Source organism: Corythoichthys intestinalis, chromosome 14, assembly GCF_030265065.1.
Source record: "Corythoichthys intestinalis isolate RoL2023-P3 chromosome 14, ASM3026506v1, whole genome shotgun sequence".
NCBI lineage: Eukaryota > Metazoa > Chordata > Actinopteri > Syngnathiformes > Syngnathidae > Corythoichthys > Corythoichthys intestinalis.
The window spans coordinates 35,489,177-35,513,934 of record NC_080408.1 but is presented as its reverse complement, the minus strand read 5'-3'; the positions used below and the strand labels follow the sequence as shown (position 1 = coordinate 35,513,934).

The following is a 24,758-nucleotide window of genomic DNA, read 5'->3' as shown; positions in this document are numbered from 1 at the left end:
ACAGCCCGTTTTCCGGGAATATCTTGATCTGCCACGTGTGACAGCTCTTCACGCTTTTGAAAGTTGCCGATGTATTTTTTTCCTCTTTTATATGACAACTTGTTTTTGTCTTCGTCACCCCAGGTGCTACTGTCACCATTTCAAAATGTTGCACACTCCAAAACAACAAAAACAATAAAAGAGCAATGAATAAGAAGGGGGAAACGAAAGCTTGTGAGGGCCCATCATTAATATTTAAGATTATTTGTAATTATCTACAGCACTATACAGGCACTACTGTAAATGGGGACCTAAACAGCCTCAGATGACGAGTGATGTGTCACCATTGTGGTGTTCTAGTTGTGTAGGTGCATCAGAATTAGACAGCATGACAGACCTCACCATCCTGGGAGGATTTTCTCCCACTCAGCGTGCTGGCGGTGGTGTGTGCGTGAGGGTGTGTTTGTCTTTATGGCGGTCTCTCCCAGGGTCTGATATGTGCACGCAAGCACGTTGTCTGCGGGGATACATGACAAAAACTCCCAGAAGCCTTGGAGCTCCTTTCTTTTTTCTGTGTTGCGCCACCAGGGAAAGTTAAATCCAAACAAAGAGAGGATGCGCGGTGCGTCGTGCCCTGATCCATCGGCGCATCTCTTGTGCAAACATGTCTTCTTTACTTTGCGACTTGACTTTTCTAACAACTGTTAGAAATCAACAACTACAAAAATAGGGTTGTGCTTCTCAGGAAAATCAACATAGGATTTTAGTTGCTGTCAGTAGTGATTTGCACTATGAAATGCTCCTTACATATGATCAAATTAACAATTCAATACTATCCAATATGGATGTTTTGTTTTTAGGAACAAGATTAAGGAAACAACCACCAATGCGCAGGTCCCAATTTGCACAAGAATAACTACACAAGCAAAAACAGCAGACAATGATACCACAAAAGTAGGCAATAATGAATAGTAGGAGTGGGAACCTCTTGGTACCTCACGATACGATACGATTTGCGATACAAAGCTCACGATAACTATGATCTGACGATACAATGATTATCGATACATTGGTCAGGAAATTATTCTAGGATATTCTACAGACTACTAATAAACAGAAAAACATGCTTGTGCTGTGAATTGGAATGAGTTTATCATTAGTAGACGTCCAATCCGTTTGAAGTGGGAGGGATGGCAGCGAATGAACATTCGCTGCCACCCTCCCACTTCAAACGGATTGAACGTCTATGGCCGTCAGTGACAGCCAATGCCAGGCAATGAGGTCATTTTTCATGCTTAACATACAGTGGGGCAAATAAGTATTTAGTCAACCACTAATTGTGCAAGTTCTCCCACTTGAAAATACTAGAGAGGCCTGTAATTGTCAACATAACATAAGTAAACCTCAACCATGAGAGACAGAATGTGGGGAAAAAAACTGAAAATCACATTGTTTGATTTTAAAGAATTTTTTTTGCAAATCATGGTGGAAAGTAAGTATATGGTAAATACCAAAAGCTCATCTCAATACTTTGTTATGTACCCTTTGTTGGCAATAACGGAGGCCAAACGTTTTCTGTAACTATTCACAAGCTTTTCACACACCGTTGCTGGTATTTTGGCCCATTCCTCCATGCAGATCTCCTCTAGAGCAGTGATGTTTGGGGCTGTCGTTGGGCAACACGGACTTTCACTCCCTCAAGAGATTTTCTATGGGGTTGAGATCTGGAGACTGGCTACGCCACTCCAGGACCTTGATTTTTTTTTTTTACGAAGCCACTCCGTTGTTGCCCTGGCTGTGTGTTTGGGATCATTGTCATACTGAAAGACCCAGCCGTCTCATCTTCAATGCCCTTGCTGATGGAAGGATATTTTCACTCAAAATCTCTCGATACATGGCCCCATTCATTCTTTCCTTTACACAGATCAGTCGTCCTGGTCCCTTTGCAGAAAAACATCCCCAAAGCATGATGTTTCCACCCCCATGCTTCACAGTGGGTATGGTGTTCTTCGGATGCAATTCAGTATTCTTTCTCCTCCAAACACGAGAACCTGTGTTTCTACCAAAAAATTCTATTTTGGTTTCATCTGACCATAACATATTCTCCCAGTCCTCTTCTGGATCATCCAAATGCTCTCTAGCGAACCGCAGACGGGCCTGGACGTGTACTTTCTTCATCAGGGGGACACGTCTGGCAGTGCAGGATTTGAGTCCCTGGCGGCGCATTGTGTTACTGATAGTAGCCTTTGTTACTGTGGTCCCAGCTCTCTGTATGTCATTCACTAGGTCCCCCCTGTGTGGTTCTGGGATTTTTGCTCACCGTTCTTGCTATCATTTTAACGCCACGAGGTGAGATCTTGCATGGAGTCCCAGATCGAGGGAGATTATCAGTGGTCTTGTATGTCTTCCATTTTCTAATAATTGCTCCCACAGTTGATTTCTTTACACCAAGCGTTTTACCTATTGCAGATTCAGTCTTCCCAGCCTGGTGCAGGTCTAGAATTTTGTCTGTGGTGTCCTTTGACAGCTCTTTGGTCTTGGCCATAGTGGAGTTTGGAGTGTGACTGACTGAGATTGTGGACAGGTGTATTTTATACCGATAATGAGTTAAAATAGGTGCCATTAATACAGACAACGAGTGAAGCCTCGTTAGACCTCGTTAGAAGAAGTGAGACCTCTTTGACAGCCAGAAATCTTGCTTGTTTGTAGGTGACCAAATACTTATTTTCCACTCTAATTCGGAAATAAATTCTTTAAAAATCAAACAATGTAATTTTCTGGGGGGGGGGGGGTTCCCACATTCTGTCTCTCATGGTTGAGGTTTACCCATGTTGACAATTACAGGCCTCTCTAATCTTTTCAAGTAGGAGAACTTGCACAATTGGTGGTTGACTAAATACTTATTTGCCCCACTGTAAGTACAAAGTGCAGCCGTGATTTCCTCTTGATTTCCAACAGTGGAGTGATGTAATTCTACAAATGTGAAAATGAGCACAGAATGACACCCATTGTAAGTCAATTAACAGCTCCTTCTGTGATTGGCTCTCAAATATGGTGGGAAAACACAAGCATGCGGAAAAGTGCAGAGGTTGTCAGTGTCGCATCGCCTTCCAAAGCGCATCCTAGGCTGAGGTGGTTAAATGTGAGAGTAATTGTGTTTTTGTTTCTGGGACTGACATGCGGAACCCCACGGACCCCATCTCCCTCCCAGTGACAGGCAGAGATCCTCCCCCCTCGCTCTGTCTAATTAGAGGATGTTGCCCAGGGCTCATGTCCCAGGAAGACCCATCCCCCTCCCAAGATGGCTCCCCTAAGAAAGCCCTTAATTGGCTTCTTTAGTCATAGTCTTCATTTTGGCTGGAAAGGCATCTGTGTGTGTGTGTATGCGTGTTGCCATCACCTCCAAATACACTTTGTATCGCTCTCTTGTGTTTCCTCTTTTCTTCTTTTCCTTCCCCTTGCCGGCCCTCTCGCTGACGCTTCCCCTCGCCCCGTTTCCACCTTCCCCTCACTTAATGAGGCCCCATAATAACACAGCAGTTGTGCACTTGTTTTGCTACCTCAGTCAAACAGCGGGATCGCCGCACGGCCCGATTCGAGCGCCATTCGATTGTCTGCTAAGACGAGCTAATGACTATCATTCCCAACAACAAAGAACCTCCCAAAAAATGTGGTCTGTCGTCTCCGGTTAATCCTCGGAAACATGTCGCCTTCTGCCACCATTTTGAGCACAACACGGTTGCGATTATACACCAGTATTCCGTGGGAATATGACAAAAGGAAGCCGCGGAGATCGGCGGTTGTTGTCGGCTGTTACTGTACCGCCACGACTCCCCCGGGCACCTCGCCTCAAACAAGACAGTCTGTTGCCAAGGAAACCAGGCGGGTTGTGGCACAACGCGGGTGTTTTGGGCGGGTCATCCCTCCCCGCGGCCCGATAAGTGATGACTGTGGAGAATGCCAACTGCTCAATTATTTATTTATTTATTTATTTGATTGTGTTCTTCATCGGGCTAAGTTGGCCGGCGGTAAGCCTGGCCTGAGGTCAAAGACGGGGAAGGTTTACTGTGGGGAATGCTCAGAGTCGATACTGGACTGAGTTCAACGCACCATTAAAGATCTAGCCCGGATGCAACGCCCTTGTCTTTTTTTAACACAACACAAGCAGAACTTTTGCACATAATCCAAATCGCAGCACAACACTCATATAACTATACTGTTAACTGTTTGACGGACAACACTCACACAATGACTGATTATTGATCTCCTATATGTCCTCTGGACACTATAATCTTCTCTCGTTTATTTTGTTATTTCGATACGTGGGGTTTTGTTATTTTTATTTCTGTTGCTACACGAATATTGCATCCTTGACAGTAACACAACAAAAGCCACCTTTCAATTGTGTCATAAATGTGCTTCACTCTCTTAGAATGGATGAGTGGACACTTAGAAAGAGTGAAAATGGTCTTTGTGGAAGACTTCGGAGTTGCTTACAGGGACTTTTCATCAGAGAAAGGCAATAAAATACATTGAAAAATATCCAAATACAAGTCCAAACACACAGTTTCTACTTCTTTCAAAGCAGACTACAAAATACAGTCTTGTATCAAAATTAAAAACTTTGTTGTATATTTCCACAATTTTTCCCCAAAGCCAGTTTTCCTATTGGTAATCTGTGTTTTACATCCATATTCTAAATCAACATCTCATATGAATGATCTTCTATGCTAAGTAAAAAGTAAACAACTTATCATAACAAAAAAAGTAAACGAAGAAAGCATAATTTCAACAGTCTATAACCAAAGCAATAATAAACAGGTTATTACCATCCAATGATACCAAAAGAGTGAGTCATCATAGAACAATAATGAAATGGGAAACTATGCTGCCTATATTATCTTTTGCTATGCATTTAGCTGATTTCAGCACAACTCATTTTTCAAACGGTTGGTATTCAGTCAACATATTGAGCTAGTCTAGCAAATGAAAATAACCTCGCTACTGGAGCAGATGTGTTGAATGTTACAAAAAAAAATTAATGGTTGTGAACTCATAAGTTTTAATGACATCACATTGTCTGACAGGAAGTTTTGTGTATTTTTAAAATGCTTATGTTTCATTGAAGTAATTTGTGCAATATGCTGTATTTTAATTCCTGTTAAAACTGACTGTTCTGACTAAACAAGATATGGAAAAACTTATGCATGCATTCATTTTCAGTAGATTGGACTATTAACTACTAACGGTATACATACAGGTCTTAATAAAAAAATAATTTAAAAAAAAAATCAGTCAGGAAGCTGCAGCCAGTACAGAATGCCGCTGCCAGAGTCCTTACAAATACAAGAAAACTGGACCATATTACACCTGTTTTGAAATCGTTACACTGGTTTCCAGTGAGTCAAAGTATAGACTATAAAATATTACTGCTCGACCAAAATACATGCTTGATTTGTTGGATCCCTATGAAGCATCTAGACCCCTAAGATTGTCTGGAACTGATCTCCTGTATGTTCCAAGAACAAGAACCAAGCAGGGTGACGTAGCATTTAGTTACTATGCTCCTCACCTATGGAACAAGTTACCCGAAGGTCTGAAGTGTGCTCAAACTGTTAGCTCCATTAAATCCGGGCTAAGAACGCTTTTGTTTAGCACAGCATATTCATAACTGTCTACATACTTCAAATTTCAGCTTATTTGCTTTTTAGATATTTTCTGCTTTATTTCCATTTTCGGTTTCAATTATTATTAGTTTTTAATCCTATTGGGGATTTAATGTGATTTTATGATGGATGTTTTAACCACATATACTGTATAGACCATATACAGCGGTACCTTGACATACGATCGCATCGACATAGGATCCTTTCGACATCTGACGTAAAATTTGACTTGTCATTTGTCTGCTCGAAATACGATTTATGACGTATTATGGCGTCGCAATTTCATTGTTTTCACACAAGACAGACGAACAGCGGATTTTCTTGTGAGAGAAATCAACATGGTTCCCAAGAAAAATAGTGCAGGTGGTGAAAAAAGGAAAAAGAGGACGCTCAACATTGAAATTAAGAAGGAAACGATAGAAAAATATGACTGTGGCATGCGTGTGAGTGAACTGGCTCGACAACGCGGCTCACCTCCGCCCCTGCCAACAACAACAAAACATCAAAAAAAAAAGTAAAAACCTTTCACACTTCCTCTCTCGTCACACAGTGCCTTCAGGAACAGCACGCAAAACTCAACTACACATTAGAACTCAATTCGTTACATTAATTTATTATTATTACCTGCATTATATTATTATTATTATTACGATTTGTATTTGGCGGAATTCCGCTCTGAGACCCCTAATTTGGCCAACTTTCAAAATTGTTCCATATGCATGTGTGATACATCTTTGGAAAGCTTAAAATCTCAATTTTGTGGGGGAAGAAATCTTTTGAACTGGAGGGCATTTAAAAAAATTTTTTTTTTTTTTTTTTTTTTTTTAAACAGCGAAACCTTAACTGGAGGTGAGAGCATGAGAGAGCATAATTAAAGACGTCATGATTTTAACGAGATATTATCACGTACTTACCTCTTTTCAATCCAAAAACTCCATGTAGCATGCATCACCAAGTGTCAAGACACAGCTGTGAATATCCACAACCGGATTTTGGGGGGATTTTATGGGTGAAACATGGTAATATAACAAGGGTCGCGATGCAGAAATCGTAGACATCAAGGAGTGGTCGAGATTTTCTTTTTCATGTATTTACCCATTTGAACTTATTTTTTATTTCTCTTTGTTTGGATCAATTATTTATCATCTAAAATATTGGGGAAAATGCGACAGTAACAAAAACAGTACAATAAAGCGATAGTTATGAGGTAGATATCCGTGACTTATATACGGACACTATTTTCTTCATTGTGACGTAGTTTGTTTAAAAGTTTAAAACATGAGATGACATGAATAATTTTTTAAATTCGTTTCTTTTTTTCTTTTTCTTTTTTTTAAATTAAATATTAGACATCAAATAATGATTCAAAGCTAAAAATGACCGACATTTCGAATAGTAAATATAATTCAGGAATCCACTGCGAGAAAGACTTGTAGCTCTTAGAAGATAAACGTTAGTATGAGTTAAAATAATTTTGAAACTTAAACCCCTCTTGATGTTTTCGTTTTAATACAATTTGTAAAATTAGTTTAACTAGTAGCTCGCCATTGTTGTTGACATCGCAGGGCGATGACGTCACATGGTTACGCTGCCAGGCTTTCTGAGCATGACTCTAGCGCCATAAATATGTCATCCTTTCACCTCTTCGAGCATGACAGCACTGTTGATATTTCACAAAATGAGCATCAAAAGCAAAAATGAACAGGAAAGACAGGATGAGACTAAACAAGAGTAGGTAAAAAAAACTGTTCTGCCAAAATGTGCTACACCGGTAGAACGTCTACAAGAGGCAAAATTGACACACAAAGTACTACCGTGCACTTTCAGCTTGTTTTGTTTAGATGCATACAGATAGAACATACTAAAGATGCCTTAAGAAAATACTTAAATGTAGCAATATCAAATAGGGGTGGTTTAAATATGCTACGTGACTAATGTTGTCAACAGATCAACAATCTGCTTGAAAGCTACCACAAGAAAACCCAATGCTTAAAAGTATTAACACATGCAAAAAGTATTTTGAGGCAATGAAAAGGTAATAAAAGACTCAATAAAAACACAAATAGTATGTTCTCGCCGCTTTTAACCAATGGGAGCATGTGTTGGATGTCTCGCCGCACAGAAGGAATTGCAGTTACCCGGTAGTATACATTGAGTGACAATGACAATCTACGTCATCACCCCGAGCATTCATAAGACATGGCACCCTCCGTCGGTCAATACATGTACTAAATATTAGATTTTTAAATCAATGGCAATATTTTATGTGTTTCTAAAAACATATTTTAGTCAAAGAACAATTGTGGCTTATTAGACCCCACAAGTCTTTAAGTCTGTGGTTCCCTAAAGGATTTAGTCTGGATTTTTGGGCTGTGGAACGAATTTATCAAATTATAATGTACCTGTATTCTTTCGGTTGAAATTCCGCTCAACTAACAAACCAGGTCCTGGAACTAATTAAATTTGTATGTAGAGGGACCACTGTATTGGAAATACTCCCCATTCCTGTCTTTTGTTTCCCATTTATCCAGAACTTGTGTTTAGACCGAGGGCGTAGGTTTGGTCTCAACATTGGTAGGGACGGAATTGCATAACCTGCATGTTCACTTTTTACTGCGGATGGGACATTTATAATGATGCAAAATAAATCTGTATTGACCCATACAAACGTTTATTTGTATTGGTTCAGCCTACACCATTCAATTCAAACCTTTGTTTTCAAAAACTACCAAAAAAATTCCAGAAAAATGTCTGGATTTTGTGAACAAATTTAAATTACATTATTTGTACATATATTATATTAAAAACATGCACAATAAATACAAGCTTGTTAATCATCTCTTAACTATTCAGGAATTCAAAAAAATAAATATTTGTCTTAAGACCACTTAACATTGTCGAAATAAAGAAATTAAATATAACTGAAAAAAACTTTGTCAGGGAATAACAAAATTTTTAAAAATGGAGCTGTCCTTTAGTTAAAACACTACAACAAAAAAATGAAAGCTTTGTAAGCTGCTTTAAGACGACAGATAAAAAAGGAAAATTTGGGGGAAGGGGTTAAACCTTGGTTTACTGCATTTCTCGTAGTTGATTTAACGTTAACAGTAGAAAACACACACAGGAGGACACTTCTCTCTAAGCAGTTTCTTACTCGAGTTTTGCAGGTCAAGTTCACACTGTTTAATGTTATGCTAACTTTGATGCAGGTCATACTTTCAGTAGCATAATTAGTGGTGTGTTCCCCACTTCCACAACATTGACGTCTTTTTACATTTCTTATAGTGGCCGCTGCTGGCTGAAAAAAAAAAACTTTTAATATTCCTAACATGTGTGTGTGTGTGTGTGTTGGTGGGGGGGGGGGGGGGGTCATCAGTCAATCAAATGTGCGTTTAGGTGGGGAAAAAAATGGACCGGCGCATTCAGAAAGTGAAAACAGGTACATGTAAGTCTGAACATAATGAAAATAATAATTGACTTAATAACGGTAGGCACAATTCTATCCTTACAACATATGGGAAGACAATCTGAATGACCTATATAAACTGAAGTCATTATACTGTATTACGCAAATAAGGTTGCTTCGAAGTTTATGGGGACAATTTGAGCATCCTGAAAAGTTGGTAGTGTTTTGTTCATACAGTCGCTATGCATACCTACGCCCTTGGTTTAGACTTGAATCGGATGACGTAAATTCAATAAATCTTGTGTTCCATTAAAACTGACAATGGTCCTTCCACAAACGTTTCCTTAAAGTAGAGACTGTTGTGTGGTGTTGATGATTTCAAGGATTCGCTATGAAAAGGTGTGCCAAAACTTATTTATCACTTCTTGGACAGTTGGACAGCTATAGGCTGATATGTTTGAATTTAGGTATTAATCAGAGGGGCCTGACGGGCTGCCCTTTGTAAGCATTTTCTGTTAGAATTTGAATCTGTTTAGCAAAGCATGAGTACATTTCAGCTTGTAAGTTAAAATTTTGACAAGTTACTTCATGTTAAAATAGGCTTGACTGAATTTGAACTATTATTATCATTAATGATGATTAAATAAGTTGATTAAGTAATCAATTGGTCTAGTTTAAGATAAGTTAGAAATTGTTTAAGTTCATGACACCGATATTTGATTATTTGGCTGTAAATATTTCACTGTAAATAGTACACATTTTCACTCTTTTTACTGTTATCTTTTTTTCAAGATTTTCAACCTGCTTTCCTCCTTTCTAACGAATAAAAAACTGGAAGAAGCCGAGTTAGCCTCGCATCATATGTGCTCGCCGTCCCATCAAGCAGGACAAACACTTAAAAGAGCTTGACATAAGTCTGTAGTTTTTAACTATTACTGTTTCAGGTAACAGATTTGAAATTTGTAGCTTGTAGTCCACTGCCCTTATTAACGTTGCTTTTTAACCAGTCTAAAGCTCGGCTTTAGAGTTACATGCCGCATACCGTCAGGCTTAAAGCGCAGACACAGGGTGCTTTGCAGGTATTAACATTAAACTAATCAAACATTGTTAGAGCTGCTATTAAGCCCGACATCTTCCCTCTCTGTGATGTGGTACAATAAGAGCTCGCGTCTAATGCGGCTAGCTCAGATGAAAGCGGGGAGGGAAGTCCGTCCGGTCTGATGCAAGCCGCTCACCTCGCTTGCCTCACTGGAAAACGGATGCTCTCGGCGGAGGCCGCAGCTACAATGTAAAGAGTGATCATAAATCAACTCCCCATCCGACTGCTTGCCTCCAACTTTCCCGCAGCAGCCTTAAATTCTGTAAGACACGTTGCACCTGTTTGCATGCTGCAGGGTGTTCTCCCGCCTTCTTTTCTGCCCTGGAGGGGGTTGCTGTGGGGTGATGAAATCAGATGAAAGTGGGGGTTGAACAGCAGTACCCAGGGAACAGAGAGGCAAGAAGCTTGCGATGCCCATCTTCCTGCGGTGGAGAACATCCTCTGATTGGGGCTAAATGTAACTTATTTGTGACTGCTGGGTTTTTTTTTTTTTTATAGCGGAACCTTCCAGCAGGTGGTTGAAAGGGTGGAGGAGGAGATTAAGCTTTTGAGGGAGCAAGAGGGGAACGGCCGAGCTTCCGGGGGAATAGGATGCCATCGAAGGAGGGTGTCCAGACAAGCGCTAAAAGGCTTAATGGAGGCCATCTAATCCTAAATTGCAGTAATTCTGGTGTGACACCATTAGTGACATTCAGCTTGCAGTCTGTACTTTCTTTTTTTTTTCATTGCTTGATTCCACGTCTAATTTGCTCGCGCCTGCTTCAACTTGCGCAGCGCTCGCCGAGAAAGAAGCAAACGTTAACTCTCCATCACTCCCAATAGCGACTCTGCGGAGTTTAGCGTCCGCAGAGATGATGGTATCGGTTTCATTTTCAATCTTTCAACAACACCCTTCATCTTTTCCCCCCATTTCCCTTTAGTCTGCATGGTTGCCACTGAAGTCGTTTAACACCGTCCTTGAGAAAGCCCTCAGTGAGAGAACTAGTGGTGTGTCTGAGGAAAAGGTAGGAATGCAATGCGTGTGTGCAATGTGTGCATGTGTATGTGTCAGACAAAGCTGGGACATGCAGTGATGGTGGTGGAGGGGGTAGGAGCTTTTCCCCAGAGGGGTTATTTTCCCCTCTAATAGCTGTTACGAGCCCTACATTATATCCAAGGAGCCACGTTCCTTTGGGGTCCGCGCGCACACTCGCACGCACGTTGAGGTGTGTGCACAAATTTTCTTTCTCTTTCCCTCTCCCCTCACGCACACACTCACACAGGCAGAGTCCTAGCCGCTTTGCTCTCTCCGTGTCAATATCCTGCCATTTGAAGTCACGTACCGCAGGGGCTTCTGGGAGTAGCCGAGGAGTCAGGCTGACGGGTAATGGGCCGCATTCATTAATAGGGTTGCCGCGCTTCTGTCCCTCTTCGGCAACACCAAGGATGCCTTCACCGGAGGGGAGGGGAACGGGAAGGGAAAGGGAGGTGGGTTTGTGAGAGCGTCCCAAGGGGAGTTTCCTCCCAGACTCACTTAAAGGAGCTTTATTTTCTGCAAGAAGGCAAGTTGAGAAGCTTGTCCAGGGTGCTCTTTTTACGAAAAATCATAGTGAGGGAGGGGTGGGCACTGGAGGGGGGTCGCTCTCCCTACTCCCCCGTCAAACTGCTTATTACCCCACCTGTCGGGGAGTAATCGCCGCTGCTGAAGTGAAAGCCGTGGAGGTGTTTAAACGCTTCATCTGGCGGCAGCCGAGAGGGTAACGAGGGAGGGAAGCGATTCAACAGGGGTTAATAGTGCCCTTTTAGGGCACTGCACCAACATCCTAGAAGGTGACTGCTAAACAACAGAAATTCCAATAATCTATTTTTGTTGTTGTTAAACATCATTAGAAAATATTATTAGCGCCAAGGAACAAGGATGAATTGCCATTCTGAATCACTTTTTGGGGGTTCTCAAGATGCCAGAAAATTATCTGTGCACCAAAAATTCCTTTGCCTAAATTTGGGTTTAAAGAAGTTATTTTGAACAGATTCTAAAACTTGTACAATGATGAACCCCTACATGTATTTTTTGCCATCGAATTAAGGTAGAGCAAGCCATTAAATTGTAATTGTCGTTTGCCATTAAAAAAAAATGAGGTATAGAGAATCTGTTAATGAAATAGTGATTTCTATTGTTAGAATGTATAGTATTGTTTATTTATTAGTATTAACTGTGCTCTATTTCAGTAAAATGTTAGCAGGGGTGAAAGTGTTTAGAATTTCTTGTCGTCACTCCCCGACTTGAAGGTCGCCACGGAGCCAGAAATTTTGTTTATTTATTTATTTATTTTGGGGGAAAGGGGGTCAAAACTACTGAAATGCAAAGAAAACTGTTTTGTTCAGTTATTACATACAAAAACTGATTTTCATTCAAAATTGTATTTTTTCAATAATTTGCAAAATAAAAGTCAGCAAAAACAGCTATATCCTCAACCTCCATCTCCTATTTTTTATTTTCCCCCTTTGCCTCACATACTAAATGCCAAATCTCAATATTAACTACTTAAGAACATAGGAGATATATTAAAATTGAAGATAATGTAAACATTTACTTTTTGTTGTGTTTTTTAATGATAAAGATATAAGTAACATACATTCTGGAAAACAAGTACAAATAACTTTATAACTATTAAATAACTATTATGCAGAGTAAAATGGAATATTTTTTGAAGATTGCACAAACATTGACTTTTTTAATCATAAGGAAATGAATAAGTAGCCTAACATAAATGAACAAATATAAGTCCAAAGTGCACATTGACAGCTAAGATGTTCAAAGATGTTTCATCAGAGCAAATACAACTAAATATGATAAATAAGCCACCTTTTGCCTGCATTGCCCTTTTTTCCCCCCCGCTGTTTCAGAAAACATGCACATTTGAACCAATCAGGGCTAACTATCTCTGGTGATCACATGTCAGTATGTCAGCCAATTGAATGGATAAATGAGTCCAGGCGTTTTGCTTTGCTGCCTGCATTCGCACATGTACGTGACTCGTCATCGTCAGACTCAGATAACTGCAGCAGCTGGGGAAACCTCCATGCCGTCCGTGGAACAAAATAAATAATAAATATTGGTGGAAACGGATTACCCAACACAATCACTTTGTTATGCTTGTTGTTAACACTTGTGTATGTAAATTTGATGTTGGTAGATTGTTTTCTTCTTGGAGATGAAATGCATGTGTGGCAACTTTGTATTTTTTTTTTTTACATAGCGTTTTGACAGTTGCTGTCATATTTTCTGAATCAAAGCACCGTATACCGGAACTGCGTTCCCGCCCACTTTCACCCCTGAATGTTAGTGTAACTCACTCAATTAGGTACACTCACCTGAGGTGGGTAGAGTAGCCAAAAATTTTACTCAAGTAAGGGTAGCGTTACTTCAAAATAATATTACTCAAGTTAAGTAAAAGTAGTGTACAAAAAATGTACTCAAGTACAAGTAAAAAAAGTATTTGGTAAAAAGAATACTCTAGTAATGAGTAACATTGTGAGTAACTGCTTATATTTTAGTTTTTTTTTTTTTTTTCTTTTTTTAAACAATGGTATTTTTTGGCACAAAGTTATCTACAGTGTATCATAAAAGTGAGTACACCCCTCGCATTTCTGCAGATATTCAAGTATATCGTTTCATGGGACAACAAAATGACACTTTGACATATTGAAAAGTAGTCTGTGTGCAGCTTATGGAATAGAGTTAATTTATTTTCCCCTCAAAATAACTCAAAATATAGCCATGAATATCTAAACCCCTGGAAAGAAAAGTGAGTACACGCCTTAGAAACTACGTACATCCCTAAATGTCCAAATCGAGTACTGCTTGTCATTTTCCCTCCAAAATGTCATGTGACTCGTTACAGGCGTGCTTTGTGCATTGCTGCAGAGATTGAAGAGGTAGGGGGTCAGCCTGTTAGTGCTCAGACCATACGCCACATGCACATCAAATTGGTGTGCATGGCTGTCACCCCAGGAGGAAGCCTCTTCTGAAGACGGTACACAAGAAAGCCCGCAACCAGTTTGCTGAAGACATGTCAACAAAGCACATGGATTATAGGACCCATTTCCTATGGTCTAATGAGACGGGCGGGCTTCCTTGTGTCCCGTTTGGCACCTTCTTGATCAATTTTTAGGGGGACTTATTTGAAATGATGTACTACTAAACACTCATCTCAGAAACTTGTACTGCAAGGCTTTCATTCAAAAGTAATGTTTTAACATGTTTCAGTAAGCATTAAGAAAACAGTGCCAAAAAAAAACCCCTAGTGGCCTGCTTTCACCACAGATATCAGTGGCTTGCAATACGGCAAGCAGCAGGGTGGTTAATATGTTTTCCATAAATTAACAAAATAAGAATGGAAAAATAGGATGGGAATTCCATTTTTTTGAATAATGCATGGTTGTCACAACTTTTAAGAGCAATTATGTCCGATCTTTGACCAATTTCTCATGTCGTTTGATCTTAAATTTCCTCAAATTTGAATCGGAAATAAAAGTTCTAATCAGATTTCAAGCATATTTTCCCTTTTCGAACGCTGGTCAAAAGCACAATAAATTCAGTTCAAAATCTCAGTTCACGTTAGGTTAATGTGAATACTTACAATCATGATGTGCCCGCTTGCATACTTGCACTCACCAAGACATGTGTATGCGTATGACAGGTGTGTCTAAGTCCATGCCAGTCGACACGAGTCCAAGGCCATGTTTTAAAGTGAGCGCAGCAAGTGGGGCATGTAGTTTGCATTAAAGGGATTAGCAGTCACTTCAAAAGATGACCTGGATTCTGCCCACCAGGGACACCAGTTACACACCCCCTGGTCCACGCTCCCTTTAAAGAACCTGGCACAGCTGCCCCACTACAACCACTCGACAATGATCTGCAGTGTGGATGTACATGTGCGTGTTCCTTTATGTGGACAAAACAACAAAACCGACATGCTACCTTTTGCTGTATTGCATATGTACAAAAAAAAGGTCCTCTTAACTTTGATAGTCCTTCCCTACATTTTTCTTTGGCGCATACATTGATTAGATGGCAGGCCAGGATAAATAAACAAGACTCCAAGGACCGTATTCCGGCCGGCGTGCCAGTGCCTCGTTATGGATTTGTTTCCATGGCCACAGCCTTTGATTGGGATGTAATATTTCTGAGCATTGGGGGGAATGTTATCTGTCAGAGGTGTTTTGCTTTTGGTGTCAGAAGCGGATTTTAGCAAGCTTAATCCCGGCATCCAGAGGGTATCGATCAGCGAGCGCACACGTCGGACTCAGGTGCAAGTTAATTGGAATGGGGATCATGAAAGCCTGATGGTGATGATGTTGAAATGTCAAGATAATCAAAACATAGCGTGTACCTATAGACCAAGGACAAAAACAGCACATATTTGTGTTTATACACACAGCGGTGATATTTTTTACTTGACGGGCTTGTTGAGGACGACCTACACTACAGTATGTATGATATTACCATTGCCATTAAGATGAAAATTAAAAACGTCTTTGTTAATACCGGTGCTTAATTTGTAAATCATAAAGTGCCGTAGCCAGTGTTGTTTTTGGCGGCCCTTTTAATTTACGTCTTTGTCTGAACGATAATACCTTTTAGTCATATTTTAGTCATCTCAAAATGTGTTTTTCCTCGTCTAGATTTTCTTGACGAAAAGGCAAGACCAACTTCGCCTAGTTTTGGTCGACGTTTACCAAAACATGTTTTCGTCGGTAAAATTTGAAAAATATACTCCAAAAATAAATGAATTTTTCCAATTATTATGAATAAACATTGACAGACAAGCACATTTTATAGCATCTACAAATCTATTACCAACTTGGTGATAATACACACTCAGCAGGAAAACAGTACCTGAGGTGGGTAGTAAAGCGTTACATGTACTCCATTAGATTTACTTGAATAACTTTTTGAGAAAAAATTACTTCTAAGAGTAGTTTTACTAAGCCATACGTTTTACTTTTACTTGAGTAGATTTGTGAAGAAAAAAACGCTACTAAATGTAACGACTCTTACCGCTACTCAAAGTAGCGGTAAGAGTCGTTGCATTTTTCCTCTCTATTCTACATATAAATTTTTTTTTTTTTTTTTTTTTTTTTTTGCTAGCAATGCTATTGCCAAGAGTAGCGCTGCTAATTTCACCAATGAGACGTTGCAACAATAATCACATGACTCCATTACACCAATCAGACGCAAGCTTGCCATTCTATGATCACGCAAACCTGTTCAATAATGCGTCTTTAAAGTACCATAACAAATGAAGTATTTGCCATCAAGCGCTGCCCTCAACATAAATTGAAAGCGCGGATTTAAAACTCTCTCCCAGTTTTTATTGGGCACCGATTAACCACGGAAAACCGGGGGTATGATCCTTTTCATTTCAAAATAATAACTATGAATGAACCATAGTTTTCACTATTAAAACTGGGAACTACTCTCTCCACTAGAGGGCAGGGCACTCATGCTCTTTGGACGAATGATGGGGTTTTTTTTGTTTGTTTTTTGACTTAATGTGGTTATGTAATGGCTAATTGTACCGTATCATTATAACAACAGTTCATAAAAATACGTTTGTGCTGAGTGAAAAAAATACCATTGTTTAAATTTTTAAAACCAGCCTTTATAATATGTGTAATTATGTACATTTTATAGTTAGAGTTTGTAATCATAGGCGGAGTTTTATATTTGTGGGACAGCAGGGAGAAGAATGTTGAAGACTGAAACGAAAGTCAAAAGTTTGGACACACTTAATAATTTTTGCGTTTTATATATTTTCACTACTATTGTATATTCTCACTGAAGACATCAAAACTATGAACAAACATGTGGAATGGCAAAAAAAAGAAATAACTGAAAACAGGTTTTGTGTTCTACATTCTTCAAAGCATCCACCTTTGAGGTGTCTCCAAACTTTTGGCCAATACTGTACTGTATATACACACATCTTGACACTGTTCGAGTTCAATCAACTGTTCAAGTTGTTGTTGGCAGCGTTTGAAAGCTTAGGTTTAAAGAAATTCTAAATATCCATCTTGCCTCCTTTGGTGTAGTTTTGGCTAAGCAAAGCAAAAAATAGTCTCCAAGGTGCTAGTCACATGATCTGTTCGAAAAATGATTTTGACCCATTATGAAAACTTTACGTTGTAGGATTTTTGTTCATTTCATTAATTTTTGTTGTTTTATTGCTTTACAACTTTTAGAGACAACATTTTAACGGCTAGGTCTTTATTTTAAAGGGGAAGTTCAGAATTTTTTACATTAGGCTTTATCTTGGAGTCAGCGGGGCTTTAATTAGTCGTTGGAGTTGATTTAAACAAATTTTGTGCAGTTTGTCAGTTATTTATTAGTTTTAGGGCTCCGGAATAGATAAACTAGTGCGCGTCAATGGTGGTCGACTAATTAAACCCCCGCTAACTCAAAGATTAAGCCTTATGTGAAAAACTCAATTACACGCGATGACATTTTTCTGTTATTTTTATGCTGAGGCAGCAAAAGGAAAAAAAATTGGTAAAAAGTAACTGATAAGTTACTTTTAAAGTAACTTAGTTACTTTGATAATAAAGTAATCAGTAAAGTAACTAGATTAATTTTTTGAGGTGTAATCAGTAATCAGTAATTAAATTACTTTTTTAAGTAACCCGTGACAACACTGCTCATTACTTGAGTCTCCTTTTCACTGGATACTTTTTACTTGTAATTGAGTAAATTTTTTGGATGACTACTTTTACTCTTACTTGAGTAATATTATTTTGAAGCAACACTACTCATACTTGAGTAAAATTTTTGGCTACTCACCTCTGAACAGTACATTATTTTCAATTAAATATACCCACCTGGACGCCACGAAGTGTATGTAAAAAAGTTGTCTGAGAGTTAAAGTGGACATTTGCTGTTAACATTAGCTTAATGCTAACGCAAATGCTATACTAACTCTGAGTTACATTTAGTGTGTGAATAGACAGACCTTTAAAGGCTAAAGCAACATTGCATATTCTCTCTGGACAAGAAGACAAATCTTACACACACCGACTCACCGGTCTGGAAGAGTGGAGAGGCGCAGTACGTCACGAGTGACGCTACCAGACACTGTTACAATGCAGGCTAACTGCAAATAAAATGTAACACATTGAACATGTCGAACATGACGAAAACTATGGCGCATTTTCGTCTCATTCTCATCTCATCAGATGAAAACTGGCAGTTGTTTCGTTATGTTTGAGTCTTCCAACACACATTTTTAGCTCGTTATCACCTTGTCATCTTCATGAGAAAAAGTGTTTGTTGACGAAATATTTTCGTGTTGACGAAAACAACACTGGTCGGAACGCAAAATAATTATAATTAGAGGCGTGCGAAGTTTCCGATTCTTAGATAATTCGCCATTCGGCCGTGGAAGATTCGAGAACGATTCACAAACATCCCAATTACGATTATTGAATTATACTAGGTAAAGCAGAACTAAAACACAGTCAGCGCGGTCTTCGGGACGCAATGAGGAGCGGACCGAGAGTAAATATCATGTTCAACTCATGCCGCTGGATAAAAACAAAATACTAATAATACTAGGGCTGTCAAAATCATCGCGTTAACGGGCGGTATTTAATTTTTTAAATTAATCATGTTAAAATATTTGACGCGATTAACGCACATGCCCCGCTCAAACAGATTAAAATGACAGCACAGTGCAACGTCCACTTGTTACTTGTGTTTTTTGGAGTTTTGTCGCCCTCTGCTGGCACTTGGGTGCAACTGATTTTATGGGTTTCAGCACCCATGAGCATTGTGTAATTATTGACATCAACAATGGCAGGCTACTAGTTTATTTTTTGATTGAAAAATTTACAAATGTTATTAAAACGAATTGTTATAATAAACAAATACAGTACTTATGTACTGTATGTTGAATGTATATATCCATCTTGTCTTATCTTTCCATTCCAACAATAATTTACAGAAAAATATGGCATATTTTATAGATGATTTGAATTGCGATTAATTACGATTAATTAATTGTTAAGCTGTAATTAACTCGATTAAAAATGTTTATCGTTTGACAGCCCTAAATAATACCTGACTGCGGCCGACAGCTGGTATAAACAACGCCCACTTGTTAGTTGCCACAAACATTTATTTTTTGATTGAAAATTGTACAAATTTTATTAAAATGAAAACATTAAGAGGGGTTTTAATATAAAATTTCTAAAACTTGGACTAACATTTATCTTTTAAGAACTACAAGTCTTTCTATCCATGCATCGCTTTAACAGAATGTTAATATTGTACTAACATTTATCTTCTAAGAACTACAAGTCTTTCTATCCATGGATCGCTTTAACAGAATGTTAATAATGTTAATGCCATCTTGTTGATTTATTGTTATAATAAACAAATACAGTACTTATGTACCGTATGTTGAATGTATATATCCATCTTGTGTCTTATCTTTCCATTCCAACAATAATTTACAGAAAAATATGGCATATTTTATAGATGATTTGAATTGCGATTAATTACGATTAATTAATTTTTAAGCTGTAATTAACTCGATTAAATATGTTAATCGTTTGACAGCCCTAAATAATACCTGACTGCGGCCGACAGCTGGTATAAACAATGCCCACTTGTTAGTTGCCATAAACATACGGCCACATACGGCTACAGTAGATATGACATATATGTAGAACTAGATGCGAAATGACAGGCGACAGCGGTGTTAGAACATGTATGTAGAACTTGATGCGAAATGACAGACATGCTGGCGTTAATAAAAAGCTGCTATCTTAAAGCAGTAGACTTCTCTAGAAGACTCGTAGCGAACCTAATTAACTTTTTATCTAAAATACTCCTAAATCGGCAAAATCTTGAATTGAATCCATCTTTAAATGATGAAACAGTTTTCAGACATGTCAAAAGTAGACAGAAGGGAAATTATTGCATAACGGGAACAATTTTAACAACTTTAACGGTTGATTCACAACATTAAATTAATTGAATGTAGTTTAAAACTACTGATACAGAATGGGGACTTCAGTATTGTATTTTAGTTACTGTTTTTAACTGTTAACTTGATACTGAAATATTAGTTCGGTTTAGCCTGAGAGGATTTTTGAACAATTTTGTATCTAATGTACAAAACATGAAAAGTGTGTGTGTGTGTGTGGGGGGGGGGGGGGGGGCATCAATAATCGATTTATAATCGATTTGGAGCCTCTGAATCATAATTGAATCGTTAGGTGCCCCAAGATAGAATAGACCGGGGATGACAAGTCCCAGTTTGGGCTGAAATTCAACATTCAAGGGTTGGCATTTACAAACCTGACTGATTGTAAGTGTGAATTGGTTGTTTGTCCGTATGTGTCCTGCGATTCTCTGGCAACCAGTTCAGGGTGTACCCTGCCAATAATTAGCAGTGATAGGCAGTATAGAAGATGAATAAGGTTAAATAAAGTTAAAAGTTTACTGTAAAACTGGCATAAAATATATAACAAACAATATTACAGCATAATATTTGTAGTCTTTTAAAGGCAATTAATTGCATCCAACAAAATGACCTTAATGCTAATATATAGTGTGTGTTACTCACAATGGAAGAACAATATATGTCAAAAAGTCTTAACCCATTTTTAATAGTGCAGTGACCATTAGGCATGTTTCCTTGTATGTCCTTGCAGAACCACACATTGACTCAGCACAGCAGCTAACGCGGCCCAGACGAGCGCCACCGCCGACCCGACGGGGGACGTGACGCAGAGAATACAGCCCCTGCGCCAATTATGGCCGTTGCGCCATCCCGCTCGCTGTCCCGCTTAAAGGATTCAGCTGCGTGGCGGGGATGCGACGCCACTGTGAGGAAGAAAAAGAAAAAAGAAAAGCAAGAAAAAAGAGACATGAGCAGAGGGGCCGCAGAATGTTTCCTGTTGTTTCCAGAAAAAAAATGCGCTTGTACATAGACTTCTTCATGTGTTGCTTAACTACAGCTATATTGCAATCTTATACAGTATTTGCCAATGTACAGTTTAACATGCTTGTCTGTTAAAAAAAAGAAAGAAAAAAAGACAACAAAAAAGAGTCAATCCATTTCAATTGGGCTTGAAAACATGAAAAGAGGGTTCAGCAGCGTGTCACTCTGCGTTGCGTGTCAATCATAAGGATCAGCAGAACAAGGCTTCTTCTTCAGAGGCAAAACGGGACAGGATGCTGACATATGCAAACGCAGTGGCACACATTCGTGGTGGGCTGCCGAACAGAGGCGGGAAAAAATTCCCACGTGGCTCCGAGAGCAAGGGGAAGTCTCTGGTCCGATGACTCAACCTGTATATTTCTACTCTTGATGTTTACTGCTCATTGAAGCCTGGAGATGACTGGATTTTTTTTTTTTATGGTTTGTTAGTCTTTGTCCGACAAGGGAGTGAAAATCAATTTAAATGCGGGGGTTATGATAGGGAATAAAGTTTCATCCTGTATTATGGATGTACTCTCACTTAGTCGCTGGCTCTCCTGGAGAGTGGCCGCCATTGTCCCTCCCTCTCTGTGTCTTCTTTGCAGTGTCCCATTGCCCTCCGCTCCAGCTGGAAGCCACCGCGGCAACACACTTTAAAAAAAACAACATTCGGTTGTGTAAATGTTTTGCATTCATTGAACCTGAGATGCACTTTTGTATGAAACTTTAATGTTTTGACATTTTGACTCGAGAATCGTTCGTACAGCGTTTACAGGAATTCTCCGGCTAAATCTGCCCGCAGCAACAAGACAGTTATTGCCAATGTTACTCAAAAATATTGTACAAATATTGAGCTCTGTATTTCAGCAGGGCTATTTTTTTGTGTTGCACATGTGATGGAAATATTAAAATGTATAAGGAAAGGCTATGGTCTTTATTTGCGAGCATAAATTACATGCAACCTTGACAGCAAAGTCTGCTCAAGGTTCACATTCTCAAATCATTTTACTTTGAATTATTCAACCCTATTATCAATTACAATAGTAGTATGTACAATGAACTGGTACACTAGTTTTACAGTGGACAAACACAACATTTAAGAGGTTAAATTAGTGAAATTCATATTGTAATTTTTAGTGTGTGTGTGCACAAATAGTATCTAGAGTTTTTGCCCATCCATCAAGTTTGAAATGATACCCTTTTTAATATGCCTTTTTCTGAAAATGTGTCTGTGAGAGAGTCTAACTGCCCCCATACCCATTTTGTACCTCATGATAAGCCTGACTGACCTGGCAAATAACTGCCATTTTTATGACTCGACTAAGGAGCCATTTAAATGCTGACGCTCCAAGAATACGACAAAATTTCATGTTTGCATTAACATGGTTCCATCTCAATTCGAACAACATCGCAATACAATGTGAAAATGATGTAGTTTTCATGCCGGGCCCTAGGAGGCAGTGTAGTTTTACAAGGCGACAGCCAATGATGGATTTCCTTGAACACGACCTCCTCAGCCCAGAAGACAACATACCTGCCCACTCAAGGCAAGGCAAGGCAAATTTATTTATATAGCACAATTCAACACAAGGCAATTCAAAGTGCTTTACATCACATGAAGATCATAAAAATCACATTTAAATCAACACAACGTAAAAACCAAGACAAAAGATCGCATTTAATCACAGAATAAAAATAAATAAATACAAATAAAATAAAAATAAAACAAAAACTACTACTAATAATAATAATTGAAATCAGCAATGGAGATAAGCACAAGAGGAATAGAAAGCAGGTAGATTGAAATATATAGACAGTTATGGATATGCAGTGCTAAACAAAAGTGTTTTTAGCCCTGATTTAAAAGAGCTAACAGTTTGAGCATACTTCAAACGTTCGGGTAGCTTGTTCCAGAGGTGAGGAGCATAATAACTAAATGCTGCCTCACCCTGCTTGGTTCTTGTTCTTGGAACATGCAGAAGACCGGTTCCAGACGACCTTAGGGATCTAGATGTCTCATACGAATCTAACAAGCCAAGCATGTATTTTGGTCCAAGACCATTAAGTGTTTTATAGACGAGCAGTAGTATTTTATAGTCTATCCATTGACTCACTGGAAGCCAGTGTAGCGATTTCAAAACCGGTGTAATGTGGTCCAGCTTCCTTGTATTTGTGAGGACTCTGGCTGCAGCATTCTGTACTAGCTGCAGCTTCCTGACTGATTTTTTATCAAGACCTGTAAATATACCGTTGCAATAGTCCAATCTGCTGAAAATGAATGCATGCATAAGTTTTTCCATGTCTTGTTGAGTCAGAAGCCCCTTAATTCTGGTTATATTTTTTAGGTGGTAATAAGCGGATTTAGTGACGGACTTTAGATGGCTATCAAATTTTAGGTCTGAGTCAATAATTACGCCAAGGTTTCTGACTTAATTTGTAGCTGTAAGTGACATTGTGCTAAGTTGGCTGCTTATCTTAGACCTTTCCTTTTTTGGCCCAAAAATGATCACCTCTGTCTTCTCCACATTTAACTGGAGAAAATTCTGGCACATCCACTCCTTGATTTGATGAATGCATTTACTCAGGGAGACTAAGGGACTATAATCATGTGGGGACACAGAAATGTACAGTTGTTTGTCATCTGCATATGCGTGATAGGAGATGTCATACTGTTCCATTATCTGAGCTAACGGAAGCATATAGATGTTAAATAAGAGTGGTCCAAGAATTGACCCTTGAGGGACTCCACATGTGAATTTGGTTCGTTCTGACTGATAGTTTCCGATTGACACAAAGAAATCCCTATCATGTAAACAGGATGTGAACCACTGAAGAATAGTGTCAGTAAGCCCTACCCACTGTTCCAATCTGCTGAGTAGTATGTTGTGATCAACCGTGTCAAATGCGGCGCTGAGATCCAATAGTAGCAGAACAGATTATTTGCCTGCATCGGTATTCTGACGAATATCATTTAGGACTTTGATAAGCACAGTCTCGGTGCTGTGTTGTGGCCAAAATCCAGACTGAAATGAGTTAAAAAGATTGTTTTGCATCATAAAAGTCTGGATCTGTTCAAACACAACCCTTTCGATAATTTTCCCCAGGAATGTCAGATTTGATATTGGCCTGTAATTACTAATGGTTGAGGCATCCAGATTAGGTTTTTTTAGGAGAGGTTTTATTACTGCAGTTTTTAAAGTCTGAGGAAACTCTCCTGTTTGGAGAGAAGTATTTATAATCTGAAGTATGTCTGGGGCTATGCAAAGCAATGCCATCCATGAGTTTTTTTCTTTTGCTTCAAATGGCACAAAAACGCAAACATAAAATATATTTTAATTAAACATATAATAAAAACAGTTAATTAAAGCCGATGTTCCACCATATTTGCTGTTTTGAATGTTTACATGCAGCAATTGTGCATGCCCAAAGTGACGTGTGTGAGTGCTATAGTCATCGTAACGAGACTGTGCAATTCATATGGTTGCGGAGCAATCCCCGCAATCGAATTGTTCCACTTTGGAGGCCGGAATCAAAAGTTTGCGTCTTCGCCTTCCATTTTCATAGTCACCGTGTAAAGGCGCGGTCATTCTGCAACACAATCGTTGCATCTTGGTCCCTGAGAATCAACAATAATTATGACA

General features: G+C 39.0%; 1 protein-coding gene across 4 annotated transcripts in view; it reads left to right on the top strand.

Annotated features, from left to right (window-relative positions):
- Positions 1-22,028, top strand: part of LOC130930327 (zinc finger protein 521-like) — a 234,135-nt gene extending 212,107 nt beyond the window's left edge. For all 4 annotated transcript variants that reach the window (XM_057858214.1, XM_057858213.1, XM_057858211.1 and 1 more), the window contains one exon: positions 20,849-22,028. In XM_057858214.1, the coding sequence (XP_057714197.1) occupies positions 20,849-20,878 (30 nt within the window). In that variant the 3' untranslated portion in view covers positions 20,879-22,028. The remainder of the gene's footprint in view (positions 1-20,848) is intronic.
- The last annotated feature ends 2,730 nt before the right edge of the window (positions 22,029-24,758 follow it).